This window comes from Dendrobates tinctorius, unplaced genomic scaffold (assembly GCF_039654945.1).
Source record: "Dendrobates tinctorius isolate UK_male_01 unplaced genomic scaffold, ASM3965494v1 ptg000095l, whole genome shotgun sequence".
Classification (NCBI taxonomy): Eukaryota; Metazoa; Chordata; class Amphibia; order Anura; family Dendrobatidae; genus Dendrobates; species Dendrobates tinctorius.
In genome coordinates, this window is record NW_027361763.1 from 20,158,494 (window position 1) to 20,172,871 (window position 14,378).

A 14,378-nucleotide genomic window follows, 5' to 3' on the forward strand; every position below is an offset into this window, starting at 1 on the left:
CTGGCTAGACTGAGACTCCAGTATTTGGTTAAGTGGAAGGGTTATGGCCAGGAGGATAATTCTTGGGTCTCTGCATCCGATATTCATGCCGAAAGATTGGTTCGTGCTTTTCATCGGGCCCATCCTAATCGCCCTGGTGGCGTGGATGAGGGTTCGGTGACCCCTCCTCAAGGGGGAGGTACTGTTATGAGCTCATTTTCTCCTTCACCTTTGATGTCCGATAAACTCCCTCTGCTGGTGAAAGGAGGTAGTGAAATTGATTTGGATGGGAAAAACCTGTCATCTGAACAGGTGGAGTGTGATTGGACATCCGGAATCTCTGAGTGGATATAAGGCCGCCGACGCCCTGCTGGGTTGCTGGTGATCCTCTCTGCTCTGAGCTCTGGCCTCCAGTTTAGTCCTGTCTACTAAAGCTAAGTTTTTGCTTTGCTATTGTTCCATGAGATTTTCTCTGGCTTACTTAGTGTTTGTGTTCAGCCAGCCCTGGTTGGGACTGGCTGAACTACATTTTTGTCTCTGATCAGTTGATCTCTTTGCTCTGTTTTCAGAATATACCTGAGTGCTGATATAGTGATTTTGAAGTCTAGTGACTTCATGGCCTTTTCTCAGACGTGTTGGACATTATTTTTGGCAGGGTTTTTGCGTGTTTGCAGACAGTTGCTTTTCTTTCCTGTCCTATCTAGTTAGTGAGGGCCCCATCATTTGCTCAGCCTGTCTTTCTTTCTGTGTTTGTGTTTTCATCTGTTTTCACCATCAATACATGTTTGGGGCTGTCTATTGCTTTGGGGTCTGCTCTGGGGCAGTTTAGATTTCCCCTTTCTTTCTTTAGGTTTATTTAGTTCTCCGGCTGTGATCGAGGTGTCTAGGACCACCGTAGGAACACCCCACGGCTACTGTTGGTTGTTGTGAATAGGATCAGGGGTCTGCAATCCGCTAGCTACCAACCTCTCCGGTTATCTGGACTTAGCTTGTATTTTTGTTTTTTCCTCCTCCGGTGACTCATTCATAACAAGTCTCCCTGTGAGTGCAGCACTGGCCTGCTGATGCTACTTCATTTACATGCTAAAGAAGCAATCAGCCTGCAAAAAAATGATTGTCCCATAGTGGGACAAAGAGGAAAAGTCAGGAAAAAGTAAAAAAAAAGTTAAATAATTGTAAAAATATTTAAAAAAATAAAAAATAGTAATAAATCAATCAATATATTTCTATCACTATATAAATATTTGAATGAAAAAGAAAAATCTAAACAATAAAAGTACACATATTTGGTATCACTGCTTCCACAATGACCCGTCATATAAGACTGTCCCATTAGTTAACCCCTTTAGTGAACACCATTAAAAAAACAGGGCAAAAAACAATGCTTTATCATCATAACGCTAAACAATAAGTGGAATAACACATGATCAAAAAGATAGATATAAACAAAGATGGTACAGCTGAAAATGTTATTTTGTCCCACAAAAATCAAGCTGTGATACAGCTCCATCAGCAGAAAAATAAAAGTTATAGCTCTCAGAATAAAGGGATGCAAAAATAATTATTTTTTCTATGAAATAATTTTTATTATATAAAAGCTCCAAAACATAAAAACAATGTAAATGAGGTATCTCTGTAATTGTACTGACCCTTGGAATAAACTGCCTTATCAGTTTTACCACACACGGAACGGTGTAAACGCCCCCCCAAAAGAAATTCATGAATTGCTGGTTTTTGCTCATTCTGTCTCCCAATAATCAGAATAGAAAGCGATCAAAAAATGTCACATGCCCGAAAAAGGTACCAATTAAAATGTCAGCTCGTCCTGCAAAAAACAAGACCTCACATGACTCTGTGGGTCAAAATGTGGAAAAATGATAGCTCTCAAAATGTGGTGATGCAAAAACTATTTTTTCAATAAAAAGCATCTTTTAGTGTGTGTCAGCTGCAAAACATAAAAACCCGCTATAAGGCCTCACTCACACATCCTGTTATTTCCTGTACCGTAGATGTCAGTGTCCATGTGTGTAATGCTTGCAACACACGTGTGGCATGCATGTGCTGCATGAATACCACAAGGACGGGTGCCAGGGAAGAAATGTTACAGTAAGGCTGGTTTCACACTTGCGTTTTTTTGCGCTAAAAAACGCATGCGCTTTTTTCCCTATATTTTGCATGGGATGCGCTTATGTGCGCATACACATGCGTTTGTATGTGTTTTTACGAGCATGTGTTTTTTGTGGTGTGCGCTCGGGTGCACAAAATGCATCCTGTTGCATTTTTTGGGCGTCCAACTTGCCTCAAAAAAACGGATGCGCGCACAATGCATTTTTTTACAGCAAGACACCCATTGTAAGTCTATGGGTGTGCATACGTGTGCACTGGCATGCTCATGTATGCGTTTTTTTGCGCATGCGTTTTTTTGTTGACCATTGGTTAGACAATGGAAATTAGGGGTTTGGGTTAGAGTTAGGGTTAGTTAAGGGGGTTTAAGGTTAGGTTAGGGTTAGGATTTGGGCTAGGGTTAGTATGGTTTGGTTAAGGGTTAGGGGTTAGGGTTAGTTAGGGTTTAGGGTTAGGGTTAGGGTTTGGGTTAGGGTTAGTAGGGTTTGGTTAAGGGTTAGGGTTAGTGTTAGTAGGATTTGGTTAAGGGTTAGGGTTAGTATGGTTTGGTTAAGGGTTAGGGTTAGGGTTAGTATGGTTTGGTTAAGGGTTAGGGTTAGGGTTAGTAAAGTCATGGTTTGGGTTAGTGTTAATCCTTACCCTATCTTGATTTTTTGGTGAGGCCAACTAATGTTGGAAAAAATGCAAGCACGGTGAAAACGCACTAAAAACGCATACAAATGCATAAAAACGCTGCGTTTTTTTCATGCATGCGCATAAAAATGCTTGAAAAAAGCGCAGCATTTGTATGCGTTTGTATGCGTTTTTTCCATGCGTTTTTTTGCGGGAAAAACGCGCTGCAAAAAAAAGCAAATGTGAAAGTAGCCTAAGCACTGTTCCCCAGTGCTAGTTGCTGAACATGGCTGTCATCTTTCTCCCCTGCTCTGCCAGTGGTAAGCGTGAGCAGGGAAGAATTATGAGAATTACATTCAAGTAATAAAAGAGACAGCAGGTGGCAGCTGATTGGACAATTACTCCCATCAGCCTACCCCTGCCAATAACAGTGACAGCAGGAGCGGCGGATGGGAGCATTCATCTGCCGCTCCTGCGCTGTAAAAATACAGGAATTTAAAAAAAACAGCATGGGTTCCCCTATTTTTGGTAACCAGCCAGAGAAAACTCACAGCTGGAAGCTGCAACCCTCAGCTGTCAGCTTCAGCAAGGCTGGATATCAAGAATAGAGTAATCCACACACTGTTTTTTTCAATTATTTAAATAAATAATTTTTAAAAAATGGCATGGGGTCCCCCTATTTTTGACAACCAGCCTTGCTAAAGCAGACAACTGGGGGCTGGTATTCCCAGGCTGGTAAGGGGCCATAGATATTGACCTGCCCCAACCTAAAAATAGCAGCCCGCAGCTGCCCAGAAAAGGCACATCTATTAGACGCACCTATTCTGGCACTTTGCCCGTCTCTCCCCACTTGCACAGGAAGACATGGAAAGTGGGGTTATATTTGTGGGGTTAATGGCACCTTTCAAGTGATATCAAGCCCACTGCTTAGTAATGGCAAGGTCTATTAGACATCCATTCATTACTAATCCTATTGTAAATAAATTCCGACATCCAGAATAAAGTCCTTTATTAGAAAAAATGACACAGACTCCTTTATTATTCTCATTTAAACCATACTTACAACCTCGCCTAATTCAAGTGAAGCCCTTGATCTCCTGTAATAAAAATAAAATGCAGCAATATACCATATCTGTCAATGGATGTGTCCCACGATGTAATAAATGCCTGGGGATATACAGTTTTCATCCAGGACGGTGCCAAGACGTGACCGTCACAGCTGAAAACCACTGGTGAATGAGATGCTGGGTATTGCAGCTTCAGTAACCGGACGTAATGTCATAGAGGTTACCTTTGATCAGTGAGTCATGTCCTGCTTTTGAATTTGGCATCGCCTCCTCAGCGTTCATTTCTTTTTCTCACGCCTGCGCTGTAATATTCTGATGTCACCACAGGTCTTGCTGCACCGATGCCCTGCTCAGCTCCACCCCTATGGGTCACATGGTGCTGACATCATCACAGGTCCTGCTGCACCACTGCTCTGCTGAGCTCCGCCCCTACTGGTCGCATGGTGCTGATGTCATCACAGGTCCTGCTGCACCACTGAAAGAATATTACAGGGCAGGCGCGAGAGAAAGAAATGAACGCTGAGGAGACGGCACCAAATTCAAAAGCTGGACATGACTGACGTATGTGAGGCGCCTGTGTCCAGGGGGGAAAGACCTGCCCCCCTGTCAAATATCAGGTGTGTCTGACCAATTTTAAAAATGATTATTTCTGTGGTGGAAGGGACGCTAAATAAAAGAGCCACCTTGACAGAATGCAGAAATAGTGCTGCAGAAGGTGGCTCTTTTACTTAAAAACGCCAGGGGGGGGTGACAGGTTCCCTTTAAGGGCTCTTCAAATGCAACATGGCATCTGATCTCAATTTCAGCTAATTTTGCACTGAAAAGTAAAAAGGCGCTCCTTCCCTTCTGAGCTCTGCCATGCGTCCAAACAGTGGTTTACCTCTATATATGGGGTATTAGCGTACTCAGGAGAAATTGTCCAACAAATTTTGGGGTCGAGTTTCTCCTGCTACCCTTGGTAAAATAAAAAAAAATTGGATCTGAAGTAAATTTTTTGTGGAAGAAAAGTTAAATCTTCATTTTTTTAAACATTCAAAAAATTCCTGTGAAGCACATGAAGGGTTTATAAACTTCTTGAATCTGGTTTTGAGCACCTTAAGGGGTGCAGTTTTTATAATGGTGTCACTTCCTAACAAAAAAAATTTTGGTTCCAAAATTGTGCTGATGTAAAGTAAACATGTGAAAAATGTTACTTATTAAGTATTTTATGGGACGTATCTCTCTGATTTAAGGGCATGAAAATCAAAATTGGAAAATGTCAAAATTTTCAAAACTTTTGCCAAATTTCTGTTTTTTTTTCACAAATAAATGCAAGTCATATCAAAGAAATTTTTCCACTATCATGAAGTACAATATGTCACAAGAAAACAATGTCAGAATCACCGGGATCCATGGAAGCGTTCCAGAGTTATTACCTCATAAAGGGACAGTGGTCAGAATTGTAAAAATTGGCCCGGTCATTACCGTGCAAACCACCTTTGGGGGTGAAGGGGTTAATGTAATCATACATGAACAGAGATTATATTACTGACCTTTTCATTTTTCCATAATATTATATTAGTCTGTATGAAAAGCTGATTTTCTTCTTGCTCAGATAGATAAAACATACCTACATGTTTTAAAATATACCGAGATTGAAACAATGTTTTATAATTATTAATGTGATAGTACGAGGTCATTTCTCCTTTGTCAGTAAAGTAAATTTCTTTTCCCTTCAAATCTTGGAAATGAAGTTTTCTTAAAAAATACTGAAATAAATGAAACATAAATAAGAATAGGGAAAATAAATGGTACATAAACGAACACTGTAGGATATTAAGAATTTAGATTTTAAAGGCGACTGTTCAGTACTTGAGAATTGATGTAGTAAGCGTCCATGCCACCACTGTGGGATCACACCTCAATTTCTGGAGTTCCTTATTTGAAAAAAAAAGCTTTGCTACATTACTGGGAATTTTGCCATACTATTGACCAATTCCACCTTCGGTTTGTGCAAACGCAGGCCTGCTACATTACTGGTTAATCTACGATACCTTTACTTTATGACCTCTTGGTTGACAAATTATTTAAAAAAATATTATGTATATCAAATACTTCAGAAAAATGTAAAGTAAAAAGATTTAAGAAGCCCAGTTCCCCCACAAAATATCAAATCTTCATATAATTATTGCTACTTCATCATGAAAAGTCAACAGATATACCCATATGTAGTCACGTGACCAGGACAAGACTGCACTGGGTTCTCAATCATTATTCCAAATGGATTTATGTGTCATAAAGATGTAATTTTTTTCCCATATTCTCATGGATGGTTTGTGTTTCAGAGTTCTTTGCATCACTGAAATCAATCTCAAACCCCTGTGATAAATACTTTGCTAGGTACCCAGTTAGAGGAAAGCTACTTAAGAAGGATGCGCCACATTATTAAACAGTCCACAGTTTTCAAGCAATATGGTAAAGAAAGAGGATCTATCTGCTGCCCAAAAGTGTCAAATAGTGCAATGCCGAGGGCAAGATATGAAAATAGGTATTTTGTGAAAATGTTAGCGTGAACATTGTCCTGGGAAGAGATTTGTGGCTTATGCAGAGCACAGGCAGGTTTGTGCAGATAAAGGCATAACAAAGGTTTCCACCAGACAATTTCATCGGATTAAGAAAGTAGCTTCTTTATTCCATTACAAAGCAGCAAACAGGTATTTGAAGCTGTTGTAGCCTCTGGAATAACTCAAGGTGTAGGATACTCAAGGTGTTTGCAGTTGTGCATAAACCTACTATAAAGCCACCCTTAAACAGTGTTCACAAACAGAAATGGTTGCAGTGGGCTCTGACATACATATAGACTAATTGTAAAACAGCCTTGAGTGCTGATGATGCCATGTAACATTGGATGGTCCAGATGGATGGAGTAGTGGATGGTCACAGTGTCCTAACAAGGCTGCAAAGTCAGCAAATAGGTTGTGCAGTCATGTTTTGGGCTGGATTCATGAGGAGTGAGGTAGTAAGTAGTCAGATGCTTGGATGACATGTGCTTGTCATAGTCAGTTTGTTAGAGGTCTGGCCCCTTTTGAGCTTGGTACAACACAGATTGCAAATTACCGTTTTCTTGTCTTTTGCACTTTCAGTAAAAAAGCACCAGATTGGGCAACACCTAATCCTCGGCCTAGGATCTGGGGAACAGTTGATTGCCTTCTCCCTATGGCATGCCACTGCCTCCTCCTTGCTGTTACGGTGCTGCTGATCCTTCACCCTCTGCGCTACTTTGCTCGCTCTGCATGCCACCTTGTCAGTGATTTCATCATCCTCCACCTCAACTTCCACTTCGTTGCTCTGTCCTCTTCCTGACTTGTTGACTTGACATAATGTGTTGACAACTGTATCCACCTTTTGAGATAGTAATTGCCGTTCCCCACTGTCAGCTTCTTCTGACAATGGCTGCTCAAATATTTGGGCTTCACGACACATGATCTCCTTATGCTCCTCTTGAAACTTGCAGGAGAAAGGACAGAATCAATAAAGGTAAAGAGCTCCTCAGTGTCTAAGTGTGGGGTCACTTTTGTCCTTGGACTCGCCATGGTGGGAGGCAGGAGGATCAAGGTGAGAATTATGTTGTCCAGACTCTTGGATAGTCAGACTGGAACGTGTGGAAGACAAGGTTCTCCAATCCAGCTGACCACCTATTTGCACTGTTTTTGTTTTAAGAGTGGTGTCTAGAGTTGAGCGACTTTTGGTTTTTTAGGGTCGCGTTTCGTTTCGTGAAACCCGACTTTTCCAAAAGTCGGGTCGAGCAAGATCGTCCGATTATAGGGAAAAGTCGGGGTCGTCCTGAAACACGAAACCCAATGTAAGTCAATGGGGAAAAGTCGGCAGTGAGAGGAGGACAGGAAACACACCAACAGTGCCCATTTGAATGCCAAAAGCATCAATTCTTCTTACTTAAGCTTGTCAACCTTAATTAACTTCATAATACAAGTTACGCACTGAAAAATGGGGGTTATTTGGCTAAAGTTGTGGGGGGGGGAGGGCTGGCTCCAGGTTTTCATGTGCCCTGGGCGAAAGAGCGCCCCTTTAACACATACCACAACTCATCATGCTCCGATACGGCAGAGAAATAGCGGTATAGTACAATGAAAAATACTTCACTTTTTACATCTCATGACAAGGCCCATCTATTTCTCCATACAGAATCATTGGTCCCATATAATGTTTGAAACAGTATATGATGAGCTCCACATAATGCTACAGTATATGTTGGTCCCCATGGATGAAGCTCCACTGTCTTATGGGCCCAACTAATGCTCCAAAAATAATGGGCCCCATTTCTAATGCTCTAGTGTATAATGGGCCCTGTAAATGCTGCTCCAGTGTCTGATGTCCACCTTTGGAATGTTCCAGTGTATGGTGGGCCCCATCTATCATTCTCCAGAGTATAGTGCTCCACAAAAATTGCTGTCCCAACATTGAAAACAATCAAATAAGTCTCCTCGCTAGGGAATCCCTGTACTAGTCTGGACTCCTCGTCGTTCCCATCTTCCATCTCACTGCACAGTATTTCAACCTTGCAAGTGCTGTGATCCTGAGCAAGCAGGGGGGGGCCCACTCGTTGGCGACGGCACTGGCACAGGGCCCCTGATAGTACGGTGGTGTGTCTGATGGCGGGTGGGCCGAACCTGCACTTTCATCTGCAGCTTCCTCTTTGTCACCGTGTAAGATGGAACTGTATATGGGAAGGGTAACCTGAGTTTAATCAGGGTCAGATTCAGGCCGTGTAGCGTGCGAGGGGAATGTAGTGGTCTGGGTCAATGTACCAGAAGATTCATCGAGCAGTGGCTGGGCATCAGTGCACTTTTGTCGCCCCCAGGAGTACGGTCACCACAGTGGCATTACCTTCCTCCTAGGGAGTGTGATGTCATGCTTGGGAGCAACGAAGGATCTCTCTAGCAGGTTAACTGATTGGGCGGCGTTATTCCCATGAGTCATGACCCTCCAAACAGCGTTCATGAAGGCAAAGTGTTTGTTTTACGTGGGCAGTATGGTTGCAAAGCTGAACCTTAAAGGAATGTCCAGAAGGGCACCACCAGGAGTGGAGCCTACGGTTTAATTCGACTCCACCTGGGAAACCTCAACCATGCAAGCTACAGAACAGATGCACACATTGCAAGCTTAATTCCGTTAACGAACGAGACTCCGTCATGCCCCGCGGTCTGAGTCTGGCTTACTAGAGGGACACGTGAGGCTCTGGCACATGAGATTGGCCAATAACTGGTGTGTCATGCCCTTACATGTCCGTGGCTGCATGTGCGCTACACTGAAAAGGCCAGCGTTTGTCGCTTACAGGTGCAGATAACCCGCTGAACAACGTTAGTGATGGGGATCTGTGATTGCAATTATTACCAGCGAACGATGATTTCCCAGTAAGTGCAGGTCAACCGCAGTTCCGGAATTAGGCCTAACCGTCATTCCTGAAAAAATGAAAAACTTACGTGTGCAAACCACAGGTGCTGTGGCTTGCTTAACAGCTCGCCATCTGTTCTCAGGCCCAGTATGGATTACACGTGATTGCACAAAGGTGAGAAAGGGTACCGTATCCCCAGATAACATGTATGGATAGCATAGTGTACACATTCAAAATATATGTCTATAATCAGGAGGCAGGCTCAGACGGTGTCAGGCCCAGTATGGATTGCACGTGATTGCACAAAGGTGAGAAAGGGTTCCGTATCCCCAGATAACATGTATGGATAGCGTACACATTCAAAATATATGTCTATACATCAGGAGGCAGGCTCAGACGGTGTCAGGCCCAGTATGGATTGCACGTGATTGCACAAAGGTGAGAAAGGGTTCCGTATCCCCAGATAGCATGTATGGATAGCGTACACATTCAAAATATATGTCTATACATCAGGAGGCAGGCTCAGACGGTGTCAGGCCCAGTATGGATTGCACGTGATTGCACAAAGGTGAGAAAGGGTTCCGTATCCCCAGATAACATGTATGGATAGCGTACACATTCAAAATATATGTCTATACATCAGGAGGCAGGCTCAGACGGTGTCAGGCCCAGTATGGATTGCACGTGATTGCACAAAGGTGAGAAAGGGTTCCGTATCCCCAGATAACATGTATGGATAGCGTACACATTCAAAATATATGTCTATACATCAGGAGGCAGGCTCAGACGGTGTTAGGCCCAGTATGGATTGCACGTGATTGCACAAAGGTGAGAAAGGGTACCGTATCCCCAGATAACATGTATGGATAGCGTACACATTCAAAATATATGTCTATACATCAGGAGGCAGGCTCAAACGGTGTCAGGCCCAGTATGGATTTGACGGCCCAGACTACACAGCGGAGGAGCAGGGAGAGGTAAAGATTGCAAATGCTGGGGCCCTGCCCAAGCAAGGGGGGCCCACTCGTGGGCGTCGGTACTGGCACTGGGCCCCTCACAGTACGGCGGTGTGTCTGACGGCGGGTGTGCACCACCACCGTCAGAGACACTTGATTGCACTATGAGGGACCCTGTGCCAGTGCCCGCGCCCAAGAGTCAGCCTACCCACCTGTCCAGGGCAACGGCACTCGCACGGTGTCGTGCGCTAGGTGGTGACCCCGGCCATGGGGTAGGGAGGCAGCACAGTTAGGGAGTTTTAGAAAGTGGCATATGTTGATGTTGGACATTCAGCTGATGCAAAAGGTGAAATAGGTCAAGTCCCAGGAAGAGGTGGACCAAAGCAAGCCATTTTTCTGTCACCCTATGTGTCATCAGGGGAAGGTGGGACAAAATCCTTGGAAACCCATGCGTGGTTCATTTTAATGAAGGTTAGATCATCCACATTTTGGGTTGACAGACTGGTCCTTTTTTCTGTCAGGATTGATCCAGCTGCACTGAAGACTCTTTCCGATAGCACACTTGCAGCTGGGCAAGCGAGCTCCAGTAAGGCATATTGGGCCAATTCAGGCCAGGTGTCCAGTTTAGCGGCCCAATAGTCAAAGGGGAATGACCTGTGTGGGAGAACATCGATATGGGAGGAAAAGTAGTTTGTAACCATAGTTGACAACTGCTGTCTCCTGTCACTTTCCATCGATGCAGTATTACCAGTTGTGTGAGCGGTACTTGAAAAATCAGTCCACAACATTGTCATGAAATCCCTGTCTCCAACGCCACTTCTGCTGTGTGCACCACGAACACCTCTGCCAACCTGACCCCGGCCCGTACGACTCGTGTGAGAACCATCACCGCTGCTGTGTGCTGGGAATGCCTCAAGCAACCGATTTACCAGAGTTGCTTGTTTATTAGCCAATATTAGGTCAAGGTTCTCCTGTGGCATGATGTTTTGTAATTTGCCTTTATAGCGTGGATCCAGGATGCTGGCCAACCAGTAGTCGTCATCGTTCATCATTTTGGCAATGCGGGGGTCCCTTTTTAGGATCTGCAAGGCATAATCTGACATGTGGGCCAATGTTCCCGGTGTCAATGATGCACTGCGAGTGCTGGTTGGAGGAGCACTTTCTGGCAAATCCACATCCCTCCAGTCACGCACAAACCCTGTACCAGACCTTGCCACGCCAACATTTTCACTTGCCCCACGAGATGCATCCTCCTCCCCTAAGTAATCATCCCCATCATCCTCCTCCTCCTCCTCCTCTTCTTCCTCCACCTCGTCCAGGAGAGGTCCCTGAGCAGACAATGGCTGAATGTCATCAAGGATTCCCTCCTCCTCTTCCTCCTCATCAACATTGGCTGCAGAAGCCTGCTCCTTAAGGTGCGTCAAAGTTTGCATGAGCAGACACATAAGTGGGATGCTCATGCTTAGGATGGCGTCGTCTGCACTTACCAGCCGTGTGCATTCCTCAAAACACTGAAGGACTTTACAGAGGTCTTTCAGCTTCGACCACTGCACACCGGTCAACTCCATGTCTGCTCTCAAAGTGCCTGGCCGTGTATCCTCCCACAAATACATTATGGCCTGCCTCTGCTCGCACAGCCGCTCCACCATGTGCAGGGTGGAGTTCCACCTTGTTGCAATGTCGATAATGAGGCGGTGGTTGGGAAGGTGGAGCAATCGCTGCAGCTTCTGCATACGAACGGAGTGTACAGGCGACCGGCGGATGTGTGCGCATAGTCTTCGCACCTTCTGGAGCAGGGCTGTTAACTCCGGATAATTTTTGAGGAAGCACTGCACCACGAGGTTCAAGGTGTAAGCCAAGCAAGGTATGTGTCTGAGTTTTGAAAGGGCTATGGCTGCCACAAAATTACGGCCGTTATCACTAACTACTTTGCCTGCCTCAAGATGTACACTGCCCAGCCATGACTCAGTTTGTCACTGAAAGTACTCGGCCAGCACCTCGGCGGTGTGTCTGTCGCCCAAACACATCATCTGCAACACAGCCTGCTGACGCTTTCCACTAGCTGCTCGATAGGGGGACACCTTGTGTGCAACAGTGGCAGCTGCAGATGGAGTGCTTGTACGACTGCACTCTGTGGACGAGCTTTCGCTTCTGGAGGAGGAGGAGGAGGAGGAGGGTCGAACGCCTACAGCCAACTGTTTACTATACCGTGGGCTAGGCAGCACTGTCCCACCACCGCTGTTCCCTGTGGACCCTGCATCCACCACATTAACCCAGTGCGCAGTGATGGACACGTAACGGCCCTGGCCATGGTGACTGGACCATGCATCAGTTGTGAGGTGCACCTTTCCGCTCACTGACTGCTTGAGTGCATGGACAATGCGGTCTTTCACATGATGGTGGAGGGCTGGGATGGCTTTGCGAGAGAAGAAGTGGCGACTGGGTAGGTCATAGCGTGGTACTGCATAGGCCATGAGTTCGCGGAAATCTGCGCTTTCCACCAACCGAAAGGGCATCATCTCAAACGAGATTAGTTTGGCAATGTGGGCGTTCAAACCCAGTGTACGCGGATGAGAGACTGAGTACTTTCTTTACCTACTCATAGTGTCTGGGAGGGTGAGCTGGACTTGAGAGCTGCATATGGTGGAAGTAGCGGTGGACAGGGCGGACTGAGAGAGGGTTGATGATGGTGATGGAGTTGGTGTTCTTTCTGATGGCCTAGAATCAGTCTTTCGTTGATATAACAGTGGGATTCCCTGACTGCTGTGGCCTTGCAACGACACCTCAACATTTGCTGCTGTGCTAACCGGTGGGCTTACAGTGGGGGAAACAATGTAGCGTTGCTGACTACCTTCGTTGTGATCAGTTGCACATGTGGCACTTGAGGTTTGGTGTTGTGTCCACGCTTGCAAGTGCATGCTGGTTAAATGTCTAAGCATGCAACTGGTATTCAAATTTTTCAGATTTTTCCCTCGGCTAAAGGTCTTTGCGCACTTCTTACAGATAACCTTGGCCTGATCATGAGGATTTTGTTCAAAAAAGTGCCACACTGCACTCTTCCTACTTTGGCAGACATTTTGCGGCCTAGCACGCTGTGATGTTTTGACCCTCTGGACAAGCTGTCCAGCAACTCTTTTGATTTTTGGAACCTGTCTTTGGAGTGCTCCGGGCCTGCCGGATAACAGCTGTTGCGATGTCGATGTCTGCTGTGGATGCTCCTCATCTGAGCTGTTGGAAGCAGCACCCTCTTCCCCCAATGGATGCCAATCTGGGTCAACAACTGGGTCATCCATCACCTCCTCTTCAATGTCATGTGCACCTTCCTCTGTGTCACCGTGTATGCTGGTATAGTGTGCGGGAAGGGGCACCTGAGTCTCATCAGGGTCAGAATCTGGCTCTGTACACTGCGAGGACAATGTAGTGCTCTGAGTGAATGTACCAGCAGAATCATCCATCAGCGGCTGTGCATCAGTGCACTCCATATCAGATTCATCTTGGCCTGGGTAATTCACCATTTCACTTGATAATCCAGGCATGGTATGTGAAAACAGCTCCATGGAGTAATCAGTAGTATGGCCTGCGTCATCCTTCAATCTTGGTTGGGGTGAAGGACACAAGGAAAGGTGTGGTTCATGAACATGAGCCTCCAATGACGACTCAGTGCTTTTACTTTTTACAACTGAAGAAGAGGAGGCGATAGAGCTGGAGGCTGAGTCAGCAATGTAAGACAAAACTTTTTCCTGATGCTCTGGCTTTAAAAGCGGTTTGCCAACTCCTAGAAAACTAAGCCTTCGAAGCCTTATGGAGCCAGACGATGATGCAGGCTCAACACCTCCTGCATTCGGTCCTATATTGCTCTTGCCACTACCATCAGATCCACCACCAACACCATCATTACCAGATGCCAACCCCCGCCCAATTCCACGGCCTCTTCCACCAGCCTTCCTCATTTTTGGTAAAAATGTTGACAAAATCCAACAAACTATATAGTAATGTAAAACAAGGTACAAGCTGTCTATAGGACAGGGGAGATTTTGAATTTCTTCTCACACTAGTGGACACTGGACACTTTTGGATTGTGTGAGGCCCAATGAATATCTGAGCGCTATGTGACAGGCTCGATGGCACAGCTGTGACCAAAGTGACTAGAGGATAAGTGAGATTTTGAATTTCAGCAGACACTTGTGGACACTGGACACTTTTGGATTGTGTGAGGCCCAATGAATATCTGAGCGCTATGTGACAGGC

The 14,378-nt window shown here is 45.3% G+C and overlaps 1 protein-coding gene across 1 annotated transcript in view; it reads right to left on the bottom strand.

The window, feature by feature from the left end:
- The window catches only part of LOC141098808 (vomeronasal type-2 receptor 26-like), a 66,543-nt gene that overhangs the window by 14,385 nt on the left and 37,780 nt on the right, over positions 1–14,378 (bottom strand). Inside the window, exon 4 of the mRNA XM_073586783.1 lies at positions 6,879–7,268. Coding sequence (XP_073442884.1) covers positions 6,879–7,268 — 390 coding nt within the window. The remainder of the gene's footprint in view (positions 1–6,878; positions 7,269–14,378) is intronic.